General features: G+C 35.3%; 1 protein-coding gene across 6 annotated transcripts in view; it reads right to left on the reverse strand.

Moving 5' to 3' along the window:
• Positions 1 to 424: 424 nt before the first annotated feature.
• The window catches only part of PRKACB (protein kinase cAMP-activated catalytic subunit beta), a 110,192-nt gene continuing 83,030 nt past the window's right edge, over positions 425 to 27,586 (reverse strand). For all 6 annotated transcript variants that reach the window (XM_045835349.1, XM_045835346.1, XM_045835347.1 and 3 more), the window contains 5 exons: positions 26,035 to 26,161; positions 24,879 to 24,974; positions 21,962 to 22,084; positions 9,372 to 9,536; positions 425 to 3,718 (listed from right to left, as the gene is read on the reverse strand). In XM_045835349.1, coding sequence (XP_045691305.1) covers positions 3,593 to 3,718; positions 9,372 to 9,536; positions 21,962 to 22,084; positions 24,879 to 24,974; positions 26,035 to 26,161 — 637 coding nt within the window. In that variant the 3' untranslated portion in view covers positions 425 to 3,592. The remainder of the gene's footprint in view (positions 3,719 to 9,371; positions 9,537 to 21,961; positions 22,085 to 24,878; positions 24,975 to 26,034; positions 26,162 to 27,586) is intronic.

Here is a 27,586-nt window from a genome sequence, read left to right on the forward strand (position 1 = left end):
GACAATTATAGAAAGACATACTAATCAACCTGGCTGAAACTGGAAGAGGTAATGTGAAGCTCAAAAGCACTTCTGGAGAAAAATGTGTAAATTCACAGTTTGCCGTAATAATAAAAGGATGAGAAATCTTGTAGCAACAATCCTTTAAAGATGGATATTTTCATAATTAGACTAAGAGCAATTTGAACTAATAGCATGAGGAAGAAGCAGAAACACATTTTTAAACTATGGAATGAATTTAGTAGTTTCTTAGTAAACCCCCAGTTGGAATAGATGGGCAGACGCTCCTCCCCCTGTTGCTCTGTCCCCACCGGCAAAAGACCAACCCAAACACACAAAAACTAGGAATCTCTAAGCATCTGCAGTATCCACAGAAAAGAAATCAGGAGAGAAGGGCAAGAAACACAGTTCAATACCCAATAAATTGTTTCATCCCTTGAAGATACTTTAATTTTACAGTTACTGATTAATTAAAAAACACAGCTGTTTTCAGCATTTCCTAGCTACAGTAGTGCATAGGAAATTCCATTCTAAACAAAGAAGTAATTAGTGAAATAACAATACACCTTAACATTTTACATTGATAGGTTACAGGTTACAAGGTGCTTTCACATACATTATTTCATTTGATTCTTATAACGAGCAGAAAAAACAATCAGTGGGAAAGAAAAATGATTATTTTTCAAGCTTACAATGAGTATTTTCAGGCCAATGGGCAGTCAGTACAAGAACATATCAAAAACATGAGAGCAACACCCACAAGCCACAATATCTTTTTTTGGTAGGTTGACAGTTTGATATTAACTGGATATTGAGCATCAGTGAAAGAGGAGGGAATCTAAACAGACATGAGCTTTTCATGATATTCAAAGAATTTTATGAACACTGGAAGAAAGAGAGATGCCCTAAAAGATCATCTTAACAAGATTTACTTCAAACATGTTATCCCTTCAGAATGGTATAAAAAGAATCTTATCACATGTGAACATTAGAAGGGACTTTAGAAACTGCCTGATGGAACTTTTCCATGTTACAGCCGAGAGGCCTGCAGCCGAGGTCCTGCAGGTAGTGACAGGCCGGCCTGAAACTCCGATGTCTGGACTTTCAGTCTAGGGCTCTTTCCTCCACACTGCCATCTTCTTATTTACCAAATAAAAACATCATTTCTTCTGTTTCAAATAATGTAATTGGAGGTTAAATACTGATTCATGCCACTTATTTTCTATTTAAGTTTTTATATTGTTCTTGGCTAAATTGTGGCAGAAACTGAAAACTTTGTACAATTTTAAGATATTCTAATTCAGTGTACTTGATTGGCTGAAAATAGATTCCCTGGATATATTTAAAAGCTTGCTCATGTCCTTTAAATACAGAGTAAAATGCAATGGCTAAATAGCCCTCAAAACCAATGTATTGTGTAGGCGTCATCTACCCAGATAGATTCTACAGCAAGTTGTGCTGCACAGTAGCAATTTCATTAAAAAAAATATTTTTAGAATTCATAGAAATCTTTTTAATTACCAAAAACTAAAATGTAATAATCAAATTGTCATCCCCATGATTTATTAAAATAATTTTACAATAATATACAACAAAGCTCCCATAGAATTTGTAGCATACATATAGAATACAATGATCAGCGTGTTCTTGGGTCTAAATGAAATACAAAAAAACTAATTAAAATATTTTATACAAATGATATTTTGTAAGTTTATGAACATGATGATATATTTTTGTTACATCAAAACTTGCTATAGCAAAGTAGTTCATTTTTTTTGCACATTTTAAATATAGGTGGACCAAAAGCTGAAATCAATACCAGCTTGTAAATGACATAACCATGCAGAAACACTTGACAACCAAAAGATGTACCAATCGATCCAGAGAACGTCTGACAGGCTGTTTCAGTGTCTTCAAAGGGTTCACAAGGGTGCAGTGGAGACAAAAAGAAGAGCGTCAGTGCCCTGCCCGCACCGATAATGAAGCAGATGAAATACTTGTACACATTAAGATCAGTATGATTAAAAACTACATCCTATGTGCATGTAAATTGATCATAAAAAATGAGCCAGTTTATTTTCAACTATTTTGGTGTGTTCTTTTAAGATAGGTCACTGACTCACAGAGAGAAAACCAGATGGGAAGATTTAAAAGCAAAGATAAAAATATTTCAAAAAACCAAGTTAAGCCATGAATTCTCAACAAAAACTAAACTAAATGTGCAAAAGTGCTTGAAATTTCCACATGACCAGAACATTATTAAGTCAGTTGGCAAAAGAACATATAAAAAATTAAACTCCAATGATCACACATTCTGTTTACTGAGAGAAGAGAGGCTGGAAATTATTACATATCTGGAAATATCACACCTCAAATGAAAATGCAGTTGTGGCAGTTGTATAAAGTTTGCCCCTTTCCTCACTGACGAGGCACAGGATAGAAGCCAAGGTCGCCTCCACTCAGGCTGACACACAGTATAGTACACTGGAATAATAATCTGTCCAGAACTTCCTTTGTTCTCAACTGTGACAAAACACAACAGAGCAAAAACAAACGAATACCCTTATTTAAATAAGTGTGTCTATATTGTTCACAAGCATTAAGCCATTTGTTTGGTTTAGCAAAGTATTTGTCCACATTTAGTTTCTTTCCCTTTAAAAAGTTTACAATGAGGACTTATTTGAGAAACTTAAAATTTTGTCACTTCATTAGTCATGTTTTATTAAAATACTGGCTAAAACCCTTATGGAAGAGTCAAGATTTAGGAATCTGAGAACTCTTCTCTAATACCTACAGAAATATGGACACCAAGGGACAGAGTCTAGGTGATCACAACCCATATCATTAGTTTTTCCTGTAAATGAGATGCCCTTGTCGCAATGCACAGGCGGGTCACTTAATTATTTGAGGGGAGGAGGATATAAAAAGAGGTGAGGGAAATAGAATCTTTGATCTACAGGAACCTATGTTGTTGTCTCTAGCTACTTTATATTAGTCCACCCAAATTTACTGCCAGAACAGTGAGTTTTGAGAAAGTTATTTTTTAAATTTGTATATATTTCCTTGACAATAAAACATTCTATCTTCAAAAACTGTCAAAGAGTTCTGGCAAAACTGAGTCTGAACTACTCAAAGTAAGAATAATTATTAGAAATTCTACCTTTGAGCCACAGACCAACACAAATATTGGCAAGAACTACTAGAAGGAACACTTTCCTTCCCTTCAAATATCACATAGCCATAACACTGCCCTTTTCAAACACCAACAAAATAAAATGGAGCACTGTTTGGAGAAAGACTAATGAATGAAAAAGGAAGAAAAAGGATGCAGGTGGAGAGGAGAAAGGCGAACCAAAGAGAAGCAGGAGAGTGCCTAGTTCTGTGTGATGGCACAGACAATGCTCGCTTAGCGGTGTCTTGTGACACAGGTGGACGCAGAGTGCACACAGATGATGGCAATCAAGACCTCACTCAGTCGCTGTGATGAAGGAACTAGGTAACTGCTTCAACAAGGACCGTCTCAGCTCCACCCTCTCTCTCAACAGAGTGCAAAGACTGAGCGTGAGTTCTGATGTCATCTTGTTGTTCATATTTAAAATTCACAAAATTCTTTTGCACATTTTTCTGTTATAGAGACACGGATATCTTCTTCTTCATAGTCATCAAAGTTGCTGGTATCTCCAGAACCTCTGAACTTTGGTATGAATGGAGCTTCAACCTATAATTGAGACAGAGGGAAAACTAAGTGTGAGATTGTGATTTATAGTAAGAAATATATTTGGTCTTCAGCCTGATTTTGTAGCACAGAGTTCCTAAAACCCTTGGAATTTCCTGAATACAGAGAGTGGTAAAGATGCCTTTTGTTATGTTAATGAGGCAACTTTTGGAAAGTCCCTGGGTAACCTAAGGGTGGGGGCTGGTTGCCAGGGAAACCAGCTAAGTGATTAGAGGACTGGAACCTTCAGACCCCTGGGAGGCAGAGAGGCTGAAGATTGAGTTTGGTCACCCAAGTCAGTGATTTAATCAATCATGCCTATGGAATGAAGCTTGCCTAAAACCCCCAGAGGATGGGGCTGGAGAGCTTCTGGGTTGTTGAGCAGGTGGGGGGTACGGGGAGGGTGCCATGCTCTGGGAGAGCAGGAAGCTCTTCACCCTTTCCACATTCCTTGCCTTATTTATCTTTTCCACCTGGCTGTTTCTAGTTATATCCTTTTACCATAAACTGGTAATGTAGTAAGAAAGGTTTCTCAGTTCCGTGAGCCGCTCTAGCAAATTAATCGAACCCCAAGAGGGGTTCGTGAGAACCTGCAATCTACAGGTAGTTATTCAGAAGCAATGGTGATGAACTGGACTTGAGACTGGTGTCTGTAGTGACTGGGGGAGGAGGGAGCTTTGCAGTGCTGAGCTCTTGCCCTGTGGGATCTGTGCTATCTATCTCCAGGCTGACCATAAGAATTGAGTTAATTGCTTGGTGGTATATAAAAAAAAAACCATACATGTTAGAATAAGAGGAAAAACAAATGACTGAGGGTTTTTAAACACTAAGGAAAATAAATTCCCACTTAAGACACAATGGTGTCTTTAAATGCCTGTAAGTCCGTAAGTGGTAACAGCACTAGAAAAAAGCAGCAAAAAGTAGGTTTGCTCTTAATCTCGACATTTTCATTCAATGAATAGGACAGGCCAACAGAATACTTTTAGAGATTTATAAGATAATTAACTGTTGGCATCAAATGCTCGCACTGAATGTTATAGGGCTCCAGTTTTTCTTTTATCAGTTCCTTATTTCTAAAGCCTTTATTTTCCCATCCTCTTTCCCTTAATTTCTTTCTCCTGCGGTTACAGATTAACTCTTAGACTTACTTTTAATCTCCTTCCTTTTTAAGTTCCCAAGTTTATTTTGTTTAAAATATCTAGCTATCAAACCTTTCTGGAAGTTGGAAAAAAACCCAAATTTCTGTTAAATTTATAGAATTGTTAAATTCTGATCATTTCTCTCCTTGGATCCTAAAACTAAAATCTTTCCATTATTTAAAATACGGTCTTTATAAAATTTATGTGGTATATTTAATATGTTTGAGGAAAAGACTTTAAATATTGAAAATATAATACACCTTACACAGTATTTATAGTGTTTACAAATAATCATATGTATGGCTATTTCATTTCTTCCTCAATACAACACTGTGAGAGAGGCAGGTATCTTCTTGCCATTTTACAGATTATAAAACAAAAAGTTGACTAAATTAACATGACTAACAAATGGCTAACGTAGGTCTCAAATTCATGATTCTCTACTAGTGGCCGGAGTCCTTTCTAATATCTATATACGTGGTCTCCAAAGTATTTTGATTTATATGACTTTTAATAAAACACCAAGTATATGCCACCAATATATGTCTAGTATTTATTTATAAATCATTTATATGCATGACTATAATAAGACACATAAAACAAGATATTTAAAAAGAATAAGGTAAAAAACAAGTAGGACTGCAGAGCCTGATAGCATCTTAGTGTTTGTCAGCTGGGTGGCTTGCACATGCTGCTTTGGTGAAGGGACTGCTGTTCGCACCATGCATAAGAATGAGCTAAGGAGACAGTCGCCTCACATCTAGTCATGAGGCAATGTAGCACTGTGCCTATTGGTACAATCATTTGTAGAAAATGATTGCACGATCTGAGTTTCCTGCCTACTTTCCTGTTTCCTGTCTTTCTGCATAGTTACAGTTGAGGCAATATTAAAATAAACGGCTATGCTGAGTACTGAATCATTTCTATTTGTAAATTATCCTGGGATGCCCAAGTCCACTTCTACTGATAATCAAGATTTGCTGCTGATCAATTTGCCCAGTACTATAACCTGTTTGTTATAGTATGCTACTTTTTGGCAGATAAGCTCTTTACTACCTGGGACAAGTCAAGTCCTTTGGAAAACATATGAACTCTAAATGAATGGTTGTATACCATTTTAAGAATAATTGTTAAAAATACAATAATGATGGGCATTGTTTAGTAAATTTTTTGCCATATGAATAGATTCAAAATATGCTATAAATCTTTAAAATACTAATAAAATGGACAAATCTTAAGCAAATCTGATAAGTACTTCTATATGCAGCATTAACAATAAATATAACAATAAAGATAATGTCAACAGTGATAATTACAAAGGGATATGATTAATTTTATAGAAAGATATACATTTCTAAAACTGACTCAAGAAGAGGCAGAAACTCAAAGAGACCAATATCCAAAGAATTAGTTTGTAAAAACTCCTGAGGAATAAATACAAGATGATTCCTATGTTCCTTAAATTTCCTAAAGAATAAAAAACATGGAAAATTTCCAAACTCATTTTATGAATCCACATATTCTCAACTCCAGAAAAACAAAATCTAGAGGTCAGTAAAACTGATGATGATGGAAATAAAAATCCTAAATTAAATTTTAGTAAATCGATTACAGGCAGACTTTAAAATAATACCCCAGGATTAAATGAAGTTCACTGCAGGAATGTGAAACTATCTCACCAACAGTAATATGTCAAAGATAAAATACAGCAGACTGGGTAGCAATCAAGGGTATTTCTCAATCAGGAAGACTTATACAAGACCAAGAGCTAACTTTGTATTTGATGGTAAAATAGGAAAAGGATTCATAGTGCAAAGAAGAATAAAATAAGAAGCTCAACATCACTATTGTCTTAAAATATTATTCTATACTTTAGCATGTAAAATAAAACAAAATGGAAATACAAATGTAAATATTGAAAAAGAAGAATCAAATGATACCTCCACCCCCTGTGATTATCTGTCAATAGAGTTCAAGGGAATCACTGAAAAAGCTACGGAAATCAGTAACAGAGCTTAGTAAGGGGACAGTAACAAGGAAAACATGGAAATGTCTTTTACCCCCTTTGTTCTATCATAATGAGAAAGAAACCATTCAGGAGAGCAGCCAATAAAAATTTAAGGAATAACTTTAAGAAAGAAATTGGACTTGAATGGGAAAGGGGTCTCTAAAACTTTACTAAATAAAAGAAAATATTTGAATAAAAGCAGAAACATAATGTATTCAGTATAAAGAACTCTCAAGATTTTGGTTCTCTTCTAATGAATATACTGTGATCCCAATTAAGAGTCCCAAATATCATATACATGTTTGGAAAGATTAACAGAACAGAGGAGCTCGTGTTTCACGGGTACAGTTTCAGTTTCACGAGATGAAGGACTCTGGAGATGGATGGTGATGATGGCTGGTGCAACGACATGAGTGTACTTAGTACTACTGACCTGTACACTTGCAAATGGTTAAAACAGTCAATTTTATGTTGTGTGCATGGTGCCATAATAAAAAGGCTGGAAAAATATGGAATTATGAATTCTTTTCCATGGCCCAAGGGTTAGGGACCCCTGGTGTATGGCACAAGAACAGATAAAAAGAAAAGTTCTGAAACAGACTGAAGTATATAATGATTTTCTATTAGTAAACATGGAAGTTCAAATATGGGGTCATATAAGGATTATTCAACAAATGCTGAGAGGATAACTGGCTAATTATTAAAGAGTGACAAAAAAGATAGGTCAAAAGCACTAAAGGAAAATATAGATGACATAAGTCACCCAAATAGCATCGTGATATTAACAATCGGAAGGCGAGGGGAAGGTGAGGGGAAAGTATGGGAGGAAGTGAATCTGAGGTGGTTACTGAGGTCACGTAGTGACACAGAGCACAGAGGTGCTGTCTGGATGGAGGGATTATGAGTTTCAAATTCATTTTCTTAACAAATTATCTGATTATAACTATATGAAACATACCTCACCCAGAAAGAAAAATAGAGCCTGGACTCATCCATCCAGTCTTTCTCCCCAGACTACTCTTCCTTTTGCATTCTCTACCTCAATCCAAATTTTCAGGATAAGAGAATGGATGCTTTCAAGAGTGTAAACATTTGCTCAAGATCACATCGCTAGTGGCCGGTTGATTTAAGATTCGGACTGATGTCTACCTAACTGCAGGGTTCATGGTTTTTCTTTGCTGCCTTTGAGGCAGTCTTCCTACTGCCAATATGATGAAAGCATAGCAGTTAAGCAGATGATATGTAAAATCTGTAAAAATCTTGTGAAGAAATGTATTGTTCAGTGGTTTGGGCTTCATTTTAATAGTCACATGATCCTGCAATCAGAAATCTGAAGAACCTGGGATCAAATACAGGTAATGTCTGGCAGCTATCCAATCATGTTTAAAGTAGTTAACCCTTTCTGGGCTGACTTTTTTTTATCAGTGAAATGGGGGGAATGGTAGCACCTGTCCCGCAGGATTACTTCAAAGATTAAAATGAGAACTTAACAGAGAGTTGCTTTTAATAAATTATAAAGTACTTCACTGGTTCTAGGGGGAAAAAGAATATAATATTTTATGCCAACTATACTTTGGAATAAAAATAAGTAAATAAATAAATAAATAGGAAAATCTGAAGTGTTTGTTTCTAAGATCTAAAATCTACTTTAAATTGCCGAGAACCTTGCTCTTAGTGACATAACACGTCTAGTTGACACAAGGATGCTAATGGCTGTTTCATGAATTTAATGGCTGGAGGCTTTCTGAACCCTCCTCAGGGGATACAGAGGTGGTGCCATACTCACATTGTTTTGTTCTTGCTATATTTTTTATTTCTTGCACTTCAGAATTCTTGTAGTGCTTTGATTTCAAAATCTTTTATAAAAGATACAAATAAGAAAAACTGTGCTATTAATACTTAACTAGAGCATTTACATTTTTTGCTAAGGAAATTCACTCATGTGACTGCAAAGCATTATTAAATATGGCAAGTCTGAAGCATGAGAAGTTTTGGTTTTATGGAAAAAATTAAATATGTTGAAGATAAAAACACTTTATTCATACAAATTATCTTTAACTTGATTCAAGAAACAAAAGGAGAAATAAAGGTAATTCAGCAAAGCAAAACCTTTTATTAAATGTCTCAATTTATTGCAAAGGTACTGATAAAAACTGAATAATAACTGATGAATTTAGCAATTAAATGTTATTAAATCTGGCTATGTGCCAATTCTGGGTTACAGACTACATTTGTTTACACATGGTCTTTCTAAGGAGGCTTCACATCAGTTTGGAAATGCAAACCCTTAGGATATTGTCTAATACAAAATATATGCTTTCCCTTTAATTAAGGAGAAAACTCATTGTTAAGTTGTGTGATATAAAGTTCCTTTAAGACTTGAATAGGATTCATGAAAAAGGTAAAAAAAAAAAAATTAAAACCACTGTTAAGTTGAAAATACTTCTAGTATATATAATATAAATGCCAACTTTAAAAAAGCTCTAAAGTTAAAAAGGGAAAGGCTCACCTTCCTCTGGTAAATAGCAATCCAATCGGTTGTGGCAAACCACTTGTGAGTTTTTATATCACTCACACCATTCTTTAGATTTCCAAACCGCTTCGTCAGATCCACCTGCAGCAAGTTCCTGAGAAGGTCCTTCAGATCTGAACTGAAGTGTGATGGGAATCGGACCTGTGCAAACACACCATGTGATAAACCACACATTCCAAGACTCGTGACATTTCTCTTTTGATTTCAGAAAGGTTTGTTTTTTCTAAAGATGATAAGTCATATGTAAACAAAAATATGTAGTGATAACCTTCAAATACTCTTAACTACACATTTCAGTCCCTGCAGAAGTCTTAAGGAGAATAATTGGGTGAATGAGACTATTCTCTTAGGGTCTTGTTTTGGTCAGGAGCCCTCTTTAAGAACAGAGGCCCCTCTCCAGAAAAAGGTGTGTAACATACAAAACTTTTCCGGCAATGTCAGAAGGTTCACCCATCTTTAAGAGAGACCCCTTGGGTCCCACGTTACAAATTTCTGTCTTAGAGACATACAAATTTAAACTTGTAATGTCAATAGAAAACACAGAATGTAAAGACATCAGTATGCACATTTTGAAAAGGGAAGTCTACAAATGATTGTAAAACCCACGCTGCCTTTCACAGCATTGGAAACCATTTTTCATGTATTTGTTGGTGACTTTTAAGCATAATTTTTTCTATTATGCAAAAGTATAAAAATGATTTAGATTGGTTTAAAAGCATTTTCTATTTCCTAAGTTATGAAGACTTTATAGTTAATTGATTGGCCTTGGGCCTTAAAACAAAACAAATAAAACCTCCCAAAATAACTGAAGATGTTATTATGTATTAAGCAATCAGTAAAATACAGTATTAGGCACAGAAGACCTAGGGCTATTTTTTGTTTTGTTTTAATAGGTTCTTCTCCTCTAACTCTCTACTCCAACATAATTCCCAGTTCTCATCTTTTTATTAACATGGGTACTGAAAAGTTAAAATGGGTACTACCATCATTCCACTCTCCTTTCCAACTTGTTGCCCTCTTCCCCATGACACATGAAGGTATGTACGTGCATATATCTTTGTATGTACATGTGTGCTCACATGCACCTTTATTCTCATCCCCTTTTCCTATTACTTACTGCTTGGACCTATTTCATATTTCCACCCCCACTAAACACAAACACTATTCTCTGGACTATCATTGCATTGACTTCAAACTGGCCACACGACTCTGTAGACAATTCTTTAAAGGGTTAACAGATTCATTTCTGAACTCCTCACACTTTTATGTTGGTTCCCTACAAGTACCACCATCATTGTGTAACTTGCAAAGTGACGCATTACGTCACCTCGGCTGATTTCCACAATGCATTCATTCATTTAACTATGCTGTGACATTCGTGCATGTCTGTTTCCCTAGACTATGAGCTTCTGGAGGGAAGGAACTGTGCCATTTTTGTGTTTTTATTCCCAGAATTCATTAGATCATTTCAAATAATGCAGTTCATCGATTCTACAATTACTTACTTAGTATCTACTATGTACCAGGCACTGTTCTAGCTGCTGGATATACAACAGTGAGCAAAAACAAAGCCTCTGACTTCATGGAGCTTATATCCTAGGTAGACATGACATAGTCAGTGGATTTTGTATTAACTCTAAAGATGGAGAAACTAAGATTCAGAGACATTATATAGCTTACCAAATCATTAGAGTATAAAAGTGGCAGAGCTGGGATTAGATAGCAAGTCTTATGATTCCTAGCCTCATAAAGTTTGTTCTTTATTATACTGTCTTCAAACATATAGAACTCTGATTTTCAAAAAGCCCAACATACTTGTATATTCTCATGTTCTCAAAGTAGAAGTCAAGAGCATGTAAAGCTAGATTCTATGGCAATGCTAGAGTCATAACCATAGTCCTCTGACTGCTACTCTCATGCTACTCTGCAGATACATGTTTCTCAAAGTGTGGTCCTAGGACCCACTTCCATTAAAACCAATTGGGAGCCTTGGCTTGTGTAGCTCAGTGGATTGAGCGTGGGCTGCAAACCAAAGAGTCGCCGGTTCGATTACCAGTCAAGGCACATGCCTGGGTTGCAGGCCCGGTCCCCAGTGGGGGCACGTGAGAGGCAACCACATACTAATGTTTCTCTCTCTCTCTTTCTCCCTCCCTCCCCCTCACTCTAAAAATAAATAAATAAAATCTTAAAAAAATAAATAAAAATAAAATCAACTGGGAGAGTAGAGGATAAAAATGCAGATTCCTGGGACTTACTTTAGGTAATAGGGCTTTGGGACTGAAAATCTGAGTTTCTATCTCCAAGTGATTCACATGTACGTACATGAAAGCTTGAGAAGCACTATTTGCAACTCTATTTACTTCAGGCAGAAATTTTGTCTTTCTGCTAGTGATAGGTAAAAAATTTAATGTAAATAATAAACTAAAATTACCATACCAGAGGAAAACTAAGAAGTATTTGTGTCAAGCTACCAAAGACTATTTGAAGGTTAAATAGTTAGTGTATGACCAGGATTTGTGTGTCAATTCATATAAATTAGCAACTGAAAGCTTCATTTTTGAAAAGTCTGTATTATCACAGACTATAAGAGGTTTTTTGTTCCCAAAGGACACAATGGCTTATTAGAAGTTAGGCATGTGTTAAACAGTTTATATTCACTGGCTCATAAAATCCAAAACATAACACTGAGGTAAGTACTATTATTACTCCCATTTTAAAGGTGATTACAAGTAATTTGCCCAATACTACAGAGCTAATAATTGGTAAACCTATAATTTCACACCAGGTACTCTGAGTCCAGCATGTAAACTTTTAATTAGTCTATACTATTTCAACATTCAATATATACTATATTTCCAACATTCAATAACCTGACAATAACTATTATAAGAGGCTGAAATTTTAATCTTAAAAATATTTGCTATACATTTCTTCATTTATCCTAGTTCGAATAAAAACTAGAGTGTATGGGGTATTCACTGTCTAATTGAAAAATAACACAATTTATCTCTAGACAGTGGTTATATTCTTTGTTAAATTCCAAAGAAATAACTTATTTGAAGTAGATCTCTCTTTGTTTAGAATAGCTCTCGTGAATTGGTCAGTGCAATGTGTTAGTTATTCTCTCCTTCATGGTGTTCAGAATAATGGACAGTAATGAACTGCATATAAACTATCTTCTGAGTTCAGGTAATGTGCACTGCAATGCATGAAGAACATACACACCTAAATAAAGGTGTTCTTTTGGAATGCAGATAAACTGATGGTCGTGAATTAGTTAATGTGTATCTGTTTAATCTTCAGAACAGTGACTTTCAGATGGGGAGGGGTACTGGGAGAAGGTGATGGTAGACAGCAGAATCATTTAGGGACCTTTTCAAATTGTAGTCACATCCTCCTCACCTCCATCCACATCACACCCTCTTCTTCCCCAGTGATTTGGATAGGTAGCCCACTCTCATAGTAATCCATGTTAATGAAGGGAATCTGTCATAGCCTTAAAGTATACTGAGGGAGAAATAATGAGAATCATTGTGAAAGACCTTTTCCCATGATTGTTCTGAAATGTAATCAGACACCCAGTTCCTTTGTTGACTGAACTTTCTGTAGAGCCATGCTGATTCATCAAACTGAAATTAGGGGAAAAAACCCCCAAACTCCAAAACAAAAAGCAAAACAGAAAACAGCTTACAATTATGTTTTAATTGCAAGACCTTTATTTTTAGTACAGGGTGGGACAAAAGTAGGTTTACAGTTTGTATGGAAAATATAATAATTAATAAATAATACTACAAGGATAAACTGTTTTTTGTACTCACAACTGTAAACCTACCTTGGCCACACCCTGTGTATTAATCTGGGAACACCAAAGATTTTTATAAGGGAAAGAATGACTGATTTTTCCTTCAAAACGGTATCAAAGATGGTATTATTTCTGTTACCATTATCAATTATAACTTCTTCAGAAACTGAAACCAAAATTGTGGAATATGGAAGCTAGAGAAAGCTTAGTTTAATTTAGTCTAAACCTTCATTTTAAAGATAAGGAACCTGAAAGCCAGTTAAGCTACCATCTCAGTCAGTTTCATTGTTGGGAAAGTAACTTAAATCTAATGCTTGCATTTTTCTGCCAGTTCACACTAGGGCAAATAGTATGCAGGTAGCTGTAAAGAGCCAGATGTGGACAAGAGACAGTCCAGACCCATTCAACCATCAAATCTAAGAGATAAGTTGATTAGAAACTGGAATTATTTAACATGAAAGAGGTGTTTGTGCAGTACACACTTCCTGGAGTGTTTATTTGATCCTTTTTCCTTAATATTTCCTATTTAGGGTTTTCCCCCCAGACTTTAGACACCAAGTTACTTCTGAGTCTCCTCATGGTATATTCTTGAGAATAAATCTATTTCTACAGTGAGGTATAGACAAACAAAACACATGGTAGGTATTAAAACTGTCTATGATCATTTAGAAAATACAGATGTTTGTAACACACATAAGACCAAATGAATCAGTATCCCTGACTGTGAGCATTGCTGCTCATGAAAGCTTCATGAAGGCAGACAGACCACACTGATCTGCCATATTCAGCAGGGGCATGGCATATTTTATGAGCTCAAGAAATATTTAATGAATACATATATTCAAATCTGACAAATCCTGAATGGGCATCTTCAGTGTACCAGGCACTGATGTGCTTTGTATGTAGTGGTACACAAAATAAGACAAAGATTCCTGTCTTCACAGGGTGTATGTCCTAGTGAGGATGACAGATGATAACTTGGTGATAAGAGTGATACTTTACCAACTGTCCCCCCAGACTCCTCAGAAACCTTGCATTGTAAGGTCTTTATTTTGTACTCTGAAGAGAATGGAGAACCACTGCAAGGTTCTAAAGGAGTAGCAGGATCTGATTTAACATTTTAAAGACCTACTCTAGTGACTCAGAAGACAGCGGTACCAGTGGAGGGGGTAGGAAGTGGTTGAATTCTGCACATCTTCTAAAGATAGAGCCAAAATGGTTTTCCTGTGTATCAGTGAGGACTCCAGGGTATTTGGCCTGAGTAACCGAAGGGATGGGGTTATCATCAACTAAAATGGGAAAGCTGGTGGAGGAATGCATTTGCTAGGGAAAACAAAAATCTGCCAGTCTTATGTTGAATTTGAGATATTTATTAGACATCAGAGTGGAGAGCTCAGGTAGGAAGCTGAATACGCGAGTCTGTGCCTTATGAGTCAGGAATGGGCTAAGAAAATGAACTTAGAAATTGTCAGCTGGCATTACAAGTCATGAAACTGGATGAGACCACCAGGGAAGGAAGTGCAGAGAAAGAAGAGAAGCGGGCCAAGCCAAGGAGAGTGAGGAGGTACAATCAGTAATGCAAGAATAAAACTAAGGTTGTGAAGAGCCAAGTGAAGGAGTAACAAGTGAACTGCTGCACTTGATTCTATTTCTTGCTTTGCCACAGTTCCTTTAGTCTTTGGGCAATTTTGAGTCTTGATTTACCTACATATAGGATGAGTGAGTTAAGCTAAATAAAACTGAATACTCTTGTCATGTAAAAAATTCTACCAAGCTATTTCTTTAAGCTTCTGTAGAAAGAGGACCTGGCCTCCAACCACAGCTCCAGTTACACACGTGCTGTGTGCTTTGGAGAAAAAAAAGCCTTTTGCCTTCTGAGTTTCAGTGAATGCATCTGTAAGATGAGGAGAATATGTTTCATCTGGCAGGTATGAAAAGAAACTAGATAACTTTTATGAAATGAAACTAGATAACTTTTCATCATGCTTAATATCTTGCAGGCACTAATTCAATACATTTTTCTTTTTTTTTCAGCCTTTCCATTAGAGCAACATGTAACAATCTGAAGCTGAATTTTTGAATCAGAGGGAATGTGGAAGATGGCAATATCTATCACTGTGCTTCCCCACAGCCCAAGGGCGGTTTGTGCTGGAAGAAGCACCTGGAGAGGGCTGGAAGGCTCTCCTTCCTTATGTCATGCTTCACCTAGTACTGTATAGAAAAACACTTTCTTCTTTATGCATGTGCTTAAAGTTTGATTCAGTGAGGAAGAAAATGGACAACTATGACCCTGCTTTGTAAGGACAACGTGGTGAATATGACTGATGACTTAAACAGCTGTCAAATTACATTATGTAACATGTTAAACCAGCTACGAAACTCTGAATCAAGCCAACTTAACAAAATATTTGTTCTGTTTTCAGCACCCATTTTAAGGTCTTGTACATTTTGGCCTTAGTAATGACAATTATTTCCTGAAAATTTAAGAGGAAGTTACCTCCAAAGGCCAATCAGTTCATGTTGTTATTATATCCACACTGAGTGATTTAAATTCACTAATCAGTTGTCTGAATTTATTTTTTCTTTTAGAAATAAGACCAAAATAAAATTTGCCTATATGCAGCTTAATTACAGAAATTAGAAAGTTGACCTTTGATTGAAGAAGAAGGGGAAGTTTTTACTGCTGTTCTTCAGCAGTCAGCGGGGCAGGGGCGGGGTGAGATTGTTTAGCTAGTGCATTATCTCCTATGCATCAGGATAAACTTCACTGGGCCAACATAACTCAAAAGAGTTTGCACACAGCTGACAAAAATAATCTGTCACCTTCTGTCCACAAGTATGTTGGAATAAAATTAAAGAAATTATCTCTCATAAATTAAGTATAGTTCTTAGAAATCTATAATCCCAGTAAAAATTTATCTAGCACATATAATAGTTATTTTTTCAAAAGAAATAACAACTTTTCATACATTAGGCTTTCCATAAATATGGTGCCAAGCTTATACTGCTTCAATAGGACCTGGGGAAACTTTAATCAACCTGGATCCTATCTATGAACAAATATCAAGGACAATTAAAAAATACTTATCAATATCGGTACCACAACTGTGGACTCTCCGAGGTGTTTTCTTACCTATGCAGAAAGCGTGGTAGATATAGCAAAGCTGGATGGTCGCAGAGGGCTATTACCCACCCCACCCAAACAAGCTGCAAGCATTTGTCCATAGGACCAGTAAAGAGCTATCTCGAAGCAGGTATTAAGAAGAATTTTAAATGATCACAGAAAAGTGTTAAAATGGCCCTGGGTTTTATGCAAGTAGAAAAGAAGGCTTTCACATTTTATGAAAATGACTCGTGAGTAGTCTAAGTCTGTTTAACTATAGCCACAGTTAAATAGAAAACGGCATTTTAATTTCCCAAAAAGCGTAACAATGGTATCATAGAAAAAGTGGAGTAGTATATCCACATACACGTATGCTGTTTGGGATACAGAACTTGTGCAAGCCTGTAAGTGCTATGAAAGGTCTGCTTGTAAGTTTGGCCCTTGGCAGGTACCCAGGAATTGGAATGGTAACAGTTCTCACACTGATATGAAACTTTCTTGAAGTGATATGAGTGCCCCACTGACCCTAGGCTGTTTGTACACATGGTTTATCCTGGACATCTGCTTTTGCTCCAAGAGTCTGGCTTTTTGGTGTGTGCTAGGAGAGGGTGTGTGTGTGATTCCAATAAAACCCTTGGGCACTGCGTCTCCAGTGAGTGTCCGTGGTAGACAACACTTCACCAGTGGTGTAACAGTTTGTTCCTGGGGACATTAAGTGCATCTCTCGTGACTCTGTTGGAAAAGAACTCATTTTTCTTTTTACTTCAGAGTTTTTTAAAAAATAATTTTTTATTTTTCAATTATAGGTGATGTACAATATATTAGTTTCAGGTGTTCAAGCTCATTAGACATTTACAGGACTTACAAAGTGATCACCCAATAAACCTAGTACCCATCTGACACCACACACACAAGTTATAACAATGTTATTGACAGCTTTCCCTACGCTGTACTTTATATCCCCATGACCATTCTATAACAACCACTGTGTATTTCTGTAAAAAGATTTTCCTTATTTTTAGAGAGAGAGAGGAAGGGAGGGAAAAAGAGAGGAAGAGAAACATCAATTAGTTGCATCCCACAAGCCCCAACCGGAGACTTGACCCTTTGGTTCACACACCAGTGCCCATTCACAGAGCCACACCAGCCAGGGCCCAAGTTCCACATCTTCATCCCTTCACCTTTTCGTCCGTTGCCCAACCCCTCTCCCTGCTGGCAGCCTTCAGAATGTTCTCTGTGTCTATGAGTCTGTTTCCATTCTGCTTATTCATTTATCTTCTTTTTTAGAACTCACATGTAAATGGAATCATGTGGCATATATATTTCTCTGTCTGACTTATTTTATTCAGCACAATACCCTCTGGGTCCACCCATGTTGTTGTAGACAGCGAGATTTCATTCTTTTTAATGCTGAGTCATATTCCACTGTACATATGCCCCATTTCTTTGTCCGCTCATCTACTTATGGTCACTTAGGTAGCTTCCATGTCTTGGCTATTATAAATAACGCTGCAATGAACCTATATTAATAGACATATATGCCTTTTTTTGGCTTGGTGTTTTGGGTTTCTTTGGATAAATACCCAGAAGTGGATTTGCTGGGTACTTTGTCTCTTGTTATAGCCTTTGTTTTAAAGTCTATTTTGTATGAGTATTGCTACCCCAGCTTTTTGTTAACTTGTTTGTTTCAATTTTCATAAAATATCTTTTTCTATCCCTTTACTTTTCAATCGGTATGTGTCTTTCCATCTGTAGGGAGTCTCTTGCATACAGCATATCTAAGGGTCTTGTTTTGTTATCTGTTCAGCCACTGTGTATCTTTTGATTGGAGCAGTTAATTTACTTGCATTTTAGGTAATTATTGACAGATATGTATACACTGCCATTTTATTATTCATGTTATTCATCGTTTTTTTTCTTCTTAAAGACGCTTTAACATTGGGAGAGGACTCTTGAAAGTCTGTGACAGGTTTAATCTGGACTTAGCCCTCTGTGCCTTTCCCCTTTGCTGACTTTGCTTTGTACCTTTTCCTTGAAAGGAACCTTACAATGCAGGTGTGTGTTACAATGTAAGCTATCCATTCCTTGGTTGTCACTGTATGCTAAGTTCTCCCAGTCCACCCAGTTTATCTCCTAACCTGGGAGTGGTGTTAGAGACCCTGCACACACAAGGAATAGCCACGTGGCTGCTGATCAATTAATTACCTTTCATGTGAATGTGAATTTCCTTTCAGGAAAAAATAAACCAAAACTCTTCGATTTCCTATGTACACAGATGTTTAAAACTTTGTATTTTGTATCCTGTTTCCTTGTACATTTCTGATGCTCATTAAAAGTGGAATAATATTTACTTTATATACAAGGAAGCTAACAATTTTAATAAATTACATAAGTCAAGGGCTCTAAAGTTGTGGTTTCCATAACAGCTGTTACTTGACTGCCTTATTCGCAAGTATCATTTTTGAACACAATATTGACTTTCATGTTTCCAAGAGTAATTCAGCCAGATAGAGTTGCTGTGGAAACCAGAACTGATTCTTGTCACAAAGTACATGGCACTGAGGCATGAAATTTAAATACTACAGAAACTAAGCACAGTCATTGTTAGGATGAGGCATAGTTAATTTGGGAATTATAAAACTTTTCTATTAACTGCATTTTTAAACCCGAACCTTAATATTACATGAATAATTTGACATTTAAATACCTCCTCCTTTGTTTTTTAAAGGCAAAATATGTGTAGGAGAGAATCTAACAAGCTGATTGATCATTTTTCTGTATATTTAAAAATACCAGTTTGAGTTACAATACTGTAATAGAGAAAGTAATTAACAATCTAATGCTCAAATATATGTATTTTAGTGAATTAATCACTTCATTAAATACATTTTAACTTGGATAAGTCATAGATACCTATAATCTTTATAACATGGTTTCAGAATAGAAGATACAATCAACATAAAATGTTGCTGCATAAAATAAGCATATGCTTATTTTTTGCTGCATATGCTTTAAAAATTAGAAAAAATTCTAAATAAGAAGTATATTTTACATGATATATTGCATCATTAAAACCATTAAAAATGTAAATGCAAATAGGATTCATAAATAAAAAGCCATAATGGAATTTTTAATAACTTGAACAATTTTAAAATATTAAAAACTAGTTAGTCTCCTATTTGGATTTTAGCTATTAAGCAGAGGGACATTTTTGTAATGTGGGGAGAGAGAGATGTTCAAGTATGGATCTGAGTGCTGAAACAGATGGTTGTGTTGGGAAATTATGAATATGATTTTATATTTACGTAATATAGAACCTAGAGATCATGTAATGGTGATATTCTGATTTTATGAGTTCTACTTTAACTGAGGAAAGGAACAAGGAATGTAAATAACTCTATGTGCAATATGAGGAGAGGCAATCTGGCACCTTTAATTAAAAGCAAAACACCCTATCATATTTCAAAATAAATTAAAAAAAAATCAAATACTGTGATATATTATATTGCTACTCTTATAAGGTGACCAATTTTAACCTGTTAAGATTCTAGAATATATGCTGATTTAAATTTTAAGATAATATTGGATCTTAAATGTTAAAGTCTGATATGAAATAAAAACATATTCATAAACAGCTGAAAAATTTTATGCAATATAGAATGATTGGCAAACTGAGGCCAATTCATACAGATGAATATATATTCATTTTTACTAAAGTAATTTTTCAAAGTAATAAAATTTACTTGTGACATCATCCTTGTCCAATAATTTGATTCCTTTTACAAATTTAAGCATAAATAAAAGCAATGAAGATTCAGGAACTTCGTAATTACCAACGATTAAATTATTTGGAATTATTACTATTTCTGCATTCTTAGTCTTTGTATTGGTAAAATGTACTTCTTCCCATCAGTGATTTAAGTATATTTTAGTTCTCTCATTATTGTCTCTTGAGAGTTTACATAATCACTTCTCAAATTCTTAAAAAATAAATCACTTCCTTGTCTAATATTTTTTGATGTTTTCTTTTGTTCCACTGAAATATTCTTTTACTGTTACTTCAATATTCTGCTTAGTGAAAACAATTTCAAATATAAGAAACCTGAAGCCTAGAGAGCTACAAAAGTAACAAGGATATAGCACTGGTACTTAACTACTTAAAATGCGTCATTGTGCCTTTCTGTAAATTTTTCAATGGCTAGCTTTAGTTTCCTTATCTGCAATAGGTTTATTTTTCATAAAACTTCTCTCATAAAATACACTGAAATATAACGGACAATCTCTGACCCCAGCAGATGGTACATGCACCATTAGACACGGAACACAGAGCGTGAAGACCTGGGGTCTGCGGACAGACTCATTTTATTGGAGTCTTATTCTCACAGCCAAGCTATGCAGTATCGGTGATTTAAATTTGGGTCCTGGTAAAGAAGATAAATTACTAGATTATTGGCTTTTAGGTTATCTTCTTAACATTGTAACTTTTAAGACTGTAAATTTTAAGTTCATTGGTCCTGACTATCAGCTTTCACACTAAAGTAGTGTGTAAACCTGGCTGCGATACAAAGAAATCGAGACTTTCCCCTCTATCTCCTCCAAATTTTTTAGGTCTATTAGGCTAATTTCCGCATTCAAAGGTAGAATGCAAAAAAGTCAACTACATCACATCTCAAGGTAATGCCATGTCAAAATTATCGCTCTATTTCCTGGTCATATTCTAAATGGGGCCAAATAATCTAAACAAAACAAAACAGAAACCCACAAAGAAACAGAATATACTGCATGTAAGAATAGCAAAAAGGGAAAATAAGAAAATTTTCCCATAAACTTTACCTTAAATATAGAAGGCATCCTCCTGGGAATTCTAAAAAGCCTACTCCTTTCTTGCTGTATGGCAGGAAGAAACAGTCTCATCTCTATTAAAATTGACTGTAGTATTTTTTTTTAAAAGACCTGAGGTCTGGGCCAAGGCAAAGAGCGAATGACTAACTCTAAACAAATACTACTGGAAACAAAACTAAGGATTATAAATGTAAAAGAAGGTTTATGGAGTAATCACAAAATGTAAAATACTGTGGCGCAGCATTTACTTGACACATGGTCAAGAAAAATTAATGTTATTTCCATACTTGCTAAAAGTAAATGGCAATTATCACAATGAACAGGAATAATTATTTACATAATTTCTATGAATTTCTATCTTAAAAATATTTTATATTTACTTTCAACTTTGTGGTGTCTAACATAATTCAAACAAGAAGTCTCTCCTGAAAAAAGCAAGAGCACATAAAAAAAAAGCCCCTAAAACATCTCTCCAATGAGATATCTACATGAAATGACTAACAATTTTTACTTATTTGAAGCAAGCTATGGGTTATAATGCTGTGTTTTGCAAGTGATAAAAGTACTAAAAATGGAAAAGGTTTTATTATTTTGCTAATTTGTTTATAAAACTGTCTCTTTTTTCTTAAGAAACTTTGATAATGTAACATTTATGCTGTTATCTTTAGTGAATGTCCGTTACAAGGACAGCAACTCTGGATATTTCCGTATTTTTCTGAATTTAGGATAATATAATATCAAATGGCTTCAATCTATAAAGCTTAAAATTCCTGTATAGAAATAATGAATAGTAGAGGAATAATAAAATGTATTACTTACCTTTCCTGAAACAATCTTTTCATAAATCTGAATTGGTTGGTCTGCAAAGAACGGGGGGTAGCCAGCTGCCATTTCATAGATTAACACTCCCAATGCCCACCAATCCACTGCCTTATTGTAGCCCTAAGAGAAACCATACCCAACGTCAATTAGTAATTCCCTCAGCAGAGAGTGAAGTCATATATGACTTCAAAAGGACCTTCAAGCCTAGGAAATTTTTATGGTTTATTTTAGTTTTAAATGCTTCTTTTTTAAAAAAATATTTTATTTATTCATTTTTAGAGAGAGGAGAAGGAAGGTAGAAAGAGGTGGTGGGAAATATTGATGTGAAAGAGTTATTTTGATCATCTCTTGCATGCACCCTGACTAGGGATTGAACTCACAACCCAGGCACGTGCCCTGACTGAGAATTAAACTAGCAATGTTTTGCTTTGCAGGACTACGCCCAACCAACTGAACCATATTAGTTAGGGCAATCTTTTTTAAAAGCAGTTGGAGTTATTTGGGACAGAATGAAACAATGACCCGATATAAAATGTACCAGGTCAAGTTTAAATTAAATTAGGGGAGACTTTCCCAATATTGAAATTGAATATCAGAAAATATTATTAAATCTCCTTTAGAAAATCATTAAGAATATTATGGACAAATAAATTATTCCTTATTTTATTTACTTTACTTTTATTGTTGCTCATTTATGGTTGTCCCCAGCCCCCCCATTACTTTCCCCTGCCCTATCTATCCCCCACAACCCACATTCAGTCCCCCCTCAACCCCTGTTGTCTTTGTCCATGGGTCCTTTATACATGTTCCTTGACTTGACCTTTCCCCTTAAATTGGGATAATTTAGTTGCTGTTCAACAATAGGGAGAAGGACCAAATTACCTCTTAAAGCCCATTTCAGGTTTATGGTGTTATGAACCAGGTTTTCTGGAGAATGCTTAGGAATGTCAAAACTTTTAAAACAAAATAGTAGATATTGAACTTCACAATAAATAGTGGAGTTGACTTCAAAATACGCTTTACTGTTGGATTACAGGATGGCAAATATACTAAAGATAATCCCATCTACTTCACAGGATCTCATGAAAGCTAAATGCTTAATTTGGAACCTTATAAATATAAATATTTAAGTGCATTCTACTATAGCTATCTATTGCTCTGCTTCTCATCTCTAGAAGGCACACAGAAAAGACAATGCATGGGGTTTTATGAGGACGACATCAAATGGAAGGAAATACGGGTGTGGAACGTGCGCGAGTGTGCTTGCTGCAGCAGCACACTCACTGAGAGGGCCTGGGACCCAAAAGTACAATCTAAGGGTGTTTTCTTTTTTTTAATCTTTTTAAAATTTTAATTGTTGTTGCAGTACAATTTTCTATGTTTTACTCCATCCCAACCCACCCACCCAACCCTCCCCTCTCCCTCCTATTTCCACCCGCCCCTAGTTTTTATCCATGTGTCCTTTATACTCGTTCCTGTAAACCCTTCCCCTTTTCCCCTGAAATTACCATAAGGGTGTTTTCAATTGGGTTGTTTATTGAAACTAAGATGTAGAAGTATTTATAAAATAAAATAAAATATTAACATGTTTACATGAAGTTTGTTATCAACCATGATCAGTGTCAATTGGCACAAAAGATGATAAAAAATAACTCCATTATGGAGAGGAATGAGCTGACTTCTTGCCAGATCTTTGGTCAAAGATGTCCTACCTTTACTACTTCCCACATTTCAGTCTTTTCTTAAAGTTTTGGCTTTGCAAATTATTTAGTTTTTAAATTATTAGCTAAAATATGACACTACAATGCAGAGATTCTCTTCTCCTTTTTGTTCTGCTCTTGTATTTTTTTTAAAGGGAAAGGCTAGTATAATAGGAATAGCACTTTGTTTTATTAATGGAAATGGGCATCAATTTTGCTCAACTCTTTTAACTCACTAATGCTGTCATTCATTACAATATTTTCATTATAATGAAAGCATATAATGTTGAACCAGATCATTATTACTAAACTTTGGTTTCTATGTTTCAGGTTGTATGCTAATGTTCACAACAAATGTGCCAGATGCTTTTAATACACTAAGTATACAGAATGAACACAAATCAATAAGAAAACCTAACTTACAATAAATGGGCAAAGGACATGAAATAACAATTCATACACATACAAAGAAATGCCAAATGGCTGTATTTAAAAAATCTAATGAATATATGAGACTTAATATCATTTATTGCCTATTAAATTTGTAATGATTTAAAAAACAAGAATACCCAATGCTGGAGAGAGTATGGTAAAATAGGCACTTTCATGTACTGCTGGTAGGAGTACAAAATGTTACTATCTTTTTGAAAAGCACTTTGGCAACATATATGGAGAGCCTGAAGAATGTTCATATTCTTTGACCCACTAATTTCACTTTTAAGACTTTGTCCTAAAAAAAACTTGAAATGAAGAAAAAGCTTATGCACAAAGATGCATAAGCTATTTATCATAGCTATTAATAACAGGAAAAAGTCAAAAAGGAAACAACCAGAATATTCAACAATAGAAGAATGGTGAAAATACTTTGTGGTTATATTTGCAAATAAGCCATTAAATGATGTTTGCATGCTTCATATCATTCAAGTGAAAAAAGCTAATAAAAAATTGTACATTCACTATATCTCAACTATGATAACATACATGTAAAATGTATTAGGGTTTTTTTTTAAAAAAAGACTGTGAGATTATAGGTTTTTAATTGTTTCTATATTTCCTGTATTTTCCAAATTTTGTACAGTGAACATCTATTACTTTTACAAAATACATACATTTTATAAGTCTTGGTGTTTATTCTGTCACCATGTTATCTCTTAAATCCACATGGATGCATGCTTTGTATTTCTACTTCTTACATAACGACAGTGTGAACATACCTTGCTGAGGATTATTTCTGGAGCCAAATATTCTGGAGTGCCACATAATGTCCAAGTCCTGCCTTTTACTCTTTTGGCAAACCCAAAGTCTGTGACCTATAAAAGAAAAACTGTGAATGTTATTATTTCACAAGAAATGCATTTACTGTATTGAAGTTGAACATTTAAAATCAAAGTTAAAATTAAAACCAGGAAAAAAACAAAGTAATTCAATGGAATTGAGGCTAATCCCTGAGGGCCACTGTTTAGTGAATGTAGTTGAACAACCCATGCTAAATAACCTTTCCTTGACTCACACAAAGAAGCAAATGAACCACAGAAGTGGTCTTCATAAAAATGAAGCAGCACTAGAAGTATCCCTTAAATCCAGTATGTGCTCTGCCATTAATTGTATTATCGGAAGGGTGAAACCGTCATTGGGGAAATCTGTTAACTGTCCAAAGGGACCCCCCACTCTATTAACAGCAGAAGTGGAATGAAAACACCGCCTCCAATCCAGCATTGGTAGGCGGGGACCCTTTGGCAGCTGTGTTGTAATGTTAAAAAGCGTGGACTCCAGGGACAGATTGTCTAGATTCAATTCCTTTTTGTTTTCCTTTACTTTATTTTATTGTTGTTCAATTACAGTTGTCCCAATTTTCCCCCATTGCTCTCCCCTGCCCCACCCACCCCCCAGTCCCACAGTCAATCCCCATCCTGTTGTCCATTGTCCCTGGGTCCTTTATACATGTCCCTTAACTAGGCCCTGACACCACCTGTGTGATCCTGCTGTGCCTAGTTTCATCAGCCTTCAAATGAGGATAACAACAGTCTTTACCCTTCATGATGTTATCGGGATTAAAAGAGATGATACATATAAAAACACTTGGAATAGCGCGTGGCACTAAATGAGTGCTCACAAATTCAGCTATTACTAATTCTTTATGCAAGAGCCTGTGGTCAGTTCACAAGTACAGATTACAGGAGACATAAACAAGGACTATCCTTCATGGTATTTTTTTGTTCTTTGTAATAGCAGTGGACCTGTAAACTGTGTTGAAGTTATTAGGGATAGGTAATTTTCTCCTCAAAGACAAAATTCTAATATTGGTAGTTGTCAAATACATGTAACTTTTTTACCTAGTACTTTCTCAAGTACAGTATGTTCAGTTCATACCTGGATATAACCTTGGTGGTCAATTAGGAGATTCTCAGGTTTCAGATCTCTGTAGATGAGGTCTAGTGAATGGAGATACTCGAATGTTAGCACTATCTGAGCTGCATAGAACCGTGCATGGGGTTCGCTACAAAGAGACAAAACATTGGATTTCTGTAAAATGGGTTAACACATAGTAATTAGTAGGTTATACAAAAAAATTAATATGGGGTTGAAGTATTTTGGAAGTAAAAAATGTTTTCTCTTTTAAACATATGTAACAAATCTTGTTAGTTTTCTAACATTTTAAATCTCTAAATTATCTTCAGATGATGCTTTGATAGACTCAGTGAGCAGCATACATTGGTCCAATTGTCATCATATTTTAAATTATTATTGGCCATAGTAGAAGGTACTGATGTGTTAATAATTGTCTGACCTTGAGGATGACTGAAAAGCAAATGTGCCGATTAGACCATTGCTACTGTTGATACGTTCCATTTACACCTCTCATAAATTTCAAGTGCTTAAAGAATTTTATTATATAAAGAGATCTTTAAATGCAATAGTTAAAAAGATCTTTAACTGTAATCTGTGGATTAATGCCATTTACCTAGGCTGTTCCTATTACAAAAATGATATATGCTCATTATAGAAAAAATTCATAAAGTAGTAACGAAGAACAAGACATTCTTAATCCCATCCAGAAGCCATAGATGTGATCCTGGTATCTGAATTCCCAAACATTCTACTGTGCATGTTTACACAGACATACAAGCACAGGAATAAGCTGTGCATTTGTGTAAATGTGCACAGTCCTTACAAGCACAGATTAGGTCAGTGTGATCTTGATGCCACATTCTGAGAATTATTCTGAGGGTGTACTGACATTTTAGTTTGAGTTTATATTTCATCTTCTAGGGCACACACCAAATTCTGCTAATCTGCCTGACAAATTGCAATGACTTTCAGATTTGTGTCATCAATGAACAACCTTAACTATGAACAGGATTTCCCTCAAGATGGCTGGCATGAATTTGATCTAGTGGGACCAGAAACAGAGATTCCAAACCAAGATTATCTATGCTGCTCTTTTCGCTTGCTACTACATTTCCTAGGCCCCAGACTGATACACATCAGGTGCTCAGTAAATATTGTTGAATGAATAAATGTAAAAAAGAAAAATACACTTGGGAGCAATATTTTATAATACCCTTCCAGTTTCAGCTCCACCTCAACACTGTAACAATCTGCATCCTATAAACAATTACAAGGCAGGAGGACACTGTGCAGGGAGACCAGAAGAGTTGCCTTGGCCAGTCATTCCTAAACTTTGAAACATTTTGTCTGTGAATGTCTCTACTATTTTCTCTGTAAGTGTAAGATGCACTTACCATCTTATAAGTAAATATAAATTTATCATAAAAATATAAGCTACATTCAGCACTTTATATTTATTTCTACACACCAGTGTTTGGGGAAACACAGTACATAGATCTATAATTGAATTGTTGAAAGGTGACAAAATATTCTATAGGAAAATTTAATGTAAAGTAGCTTGAAGTCTAGACAG

This window comes from Phyllostomus hastatus, unplaced genomic scaffold, assembly GCF_019186645.2.
Source record: "Phyllostomus hastatus isolate PE091 unplaced genomic scaffold, TTU_PhHast_1.1 phas_contig_209, whole genome shotgun sequence".
Classification (NCBI taxonomy): Eukaryota; Metazoa; Chordata; class Mammalia; order Chiroptera; family Phyllostomidae; genus Phyllostomus; species Phyllostomus hastatus.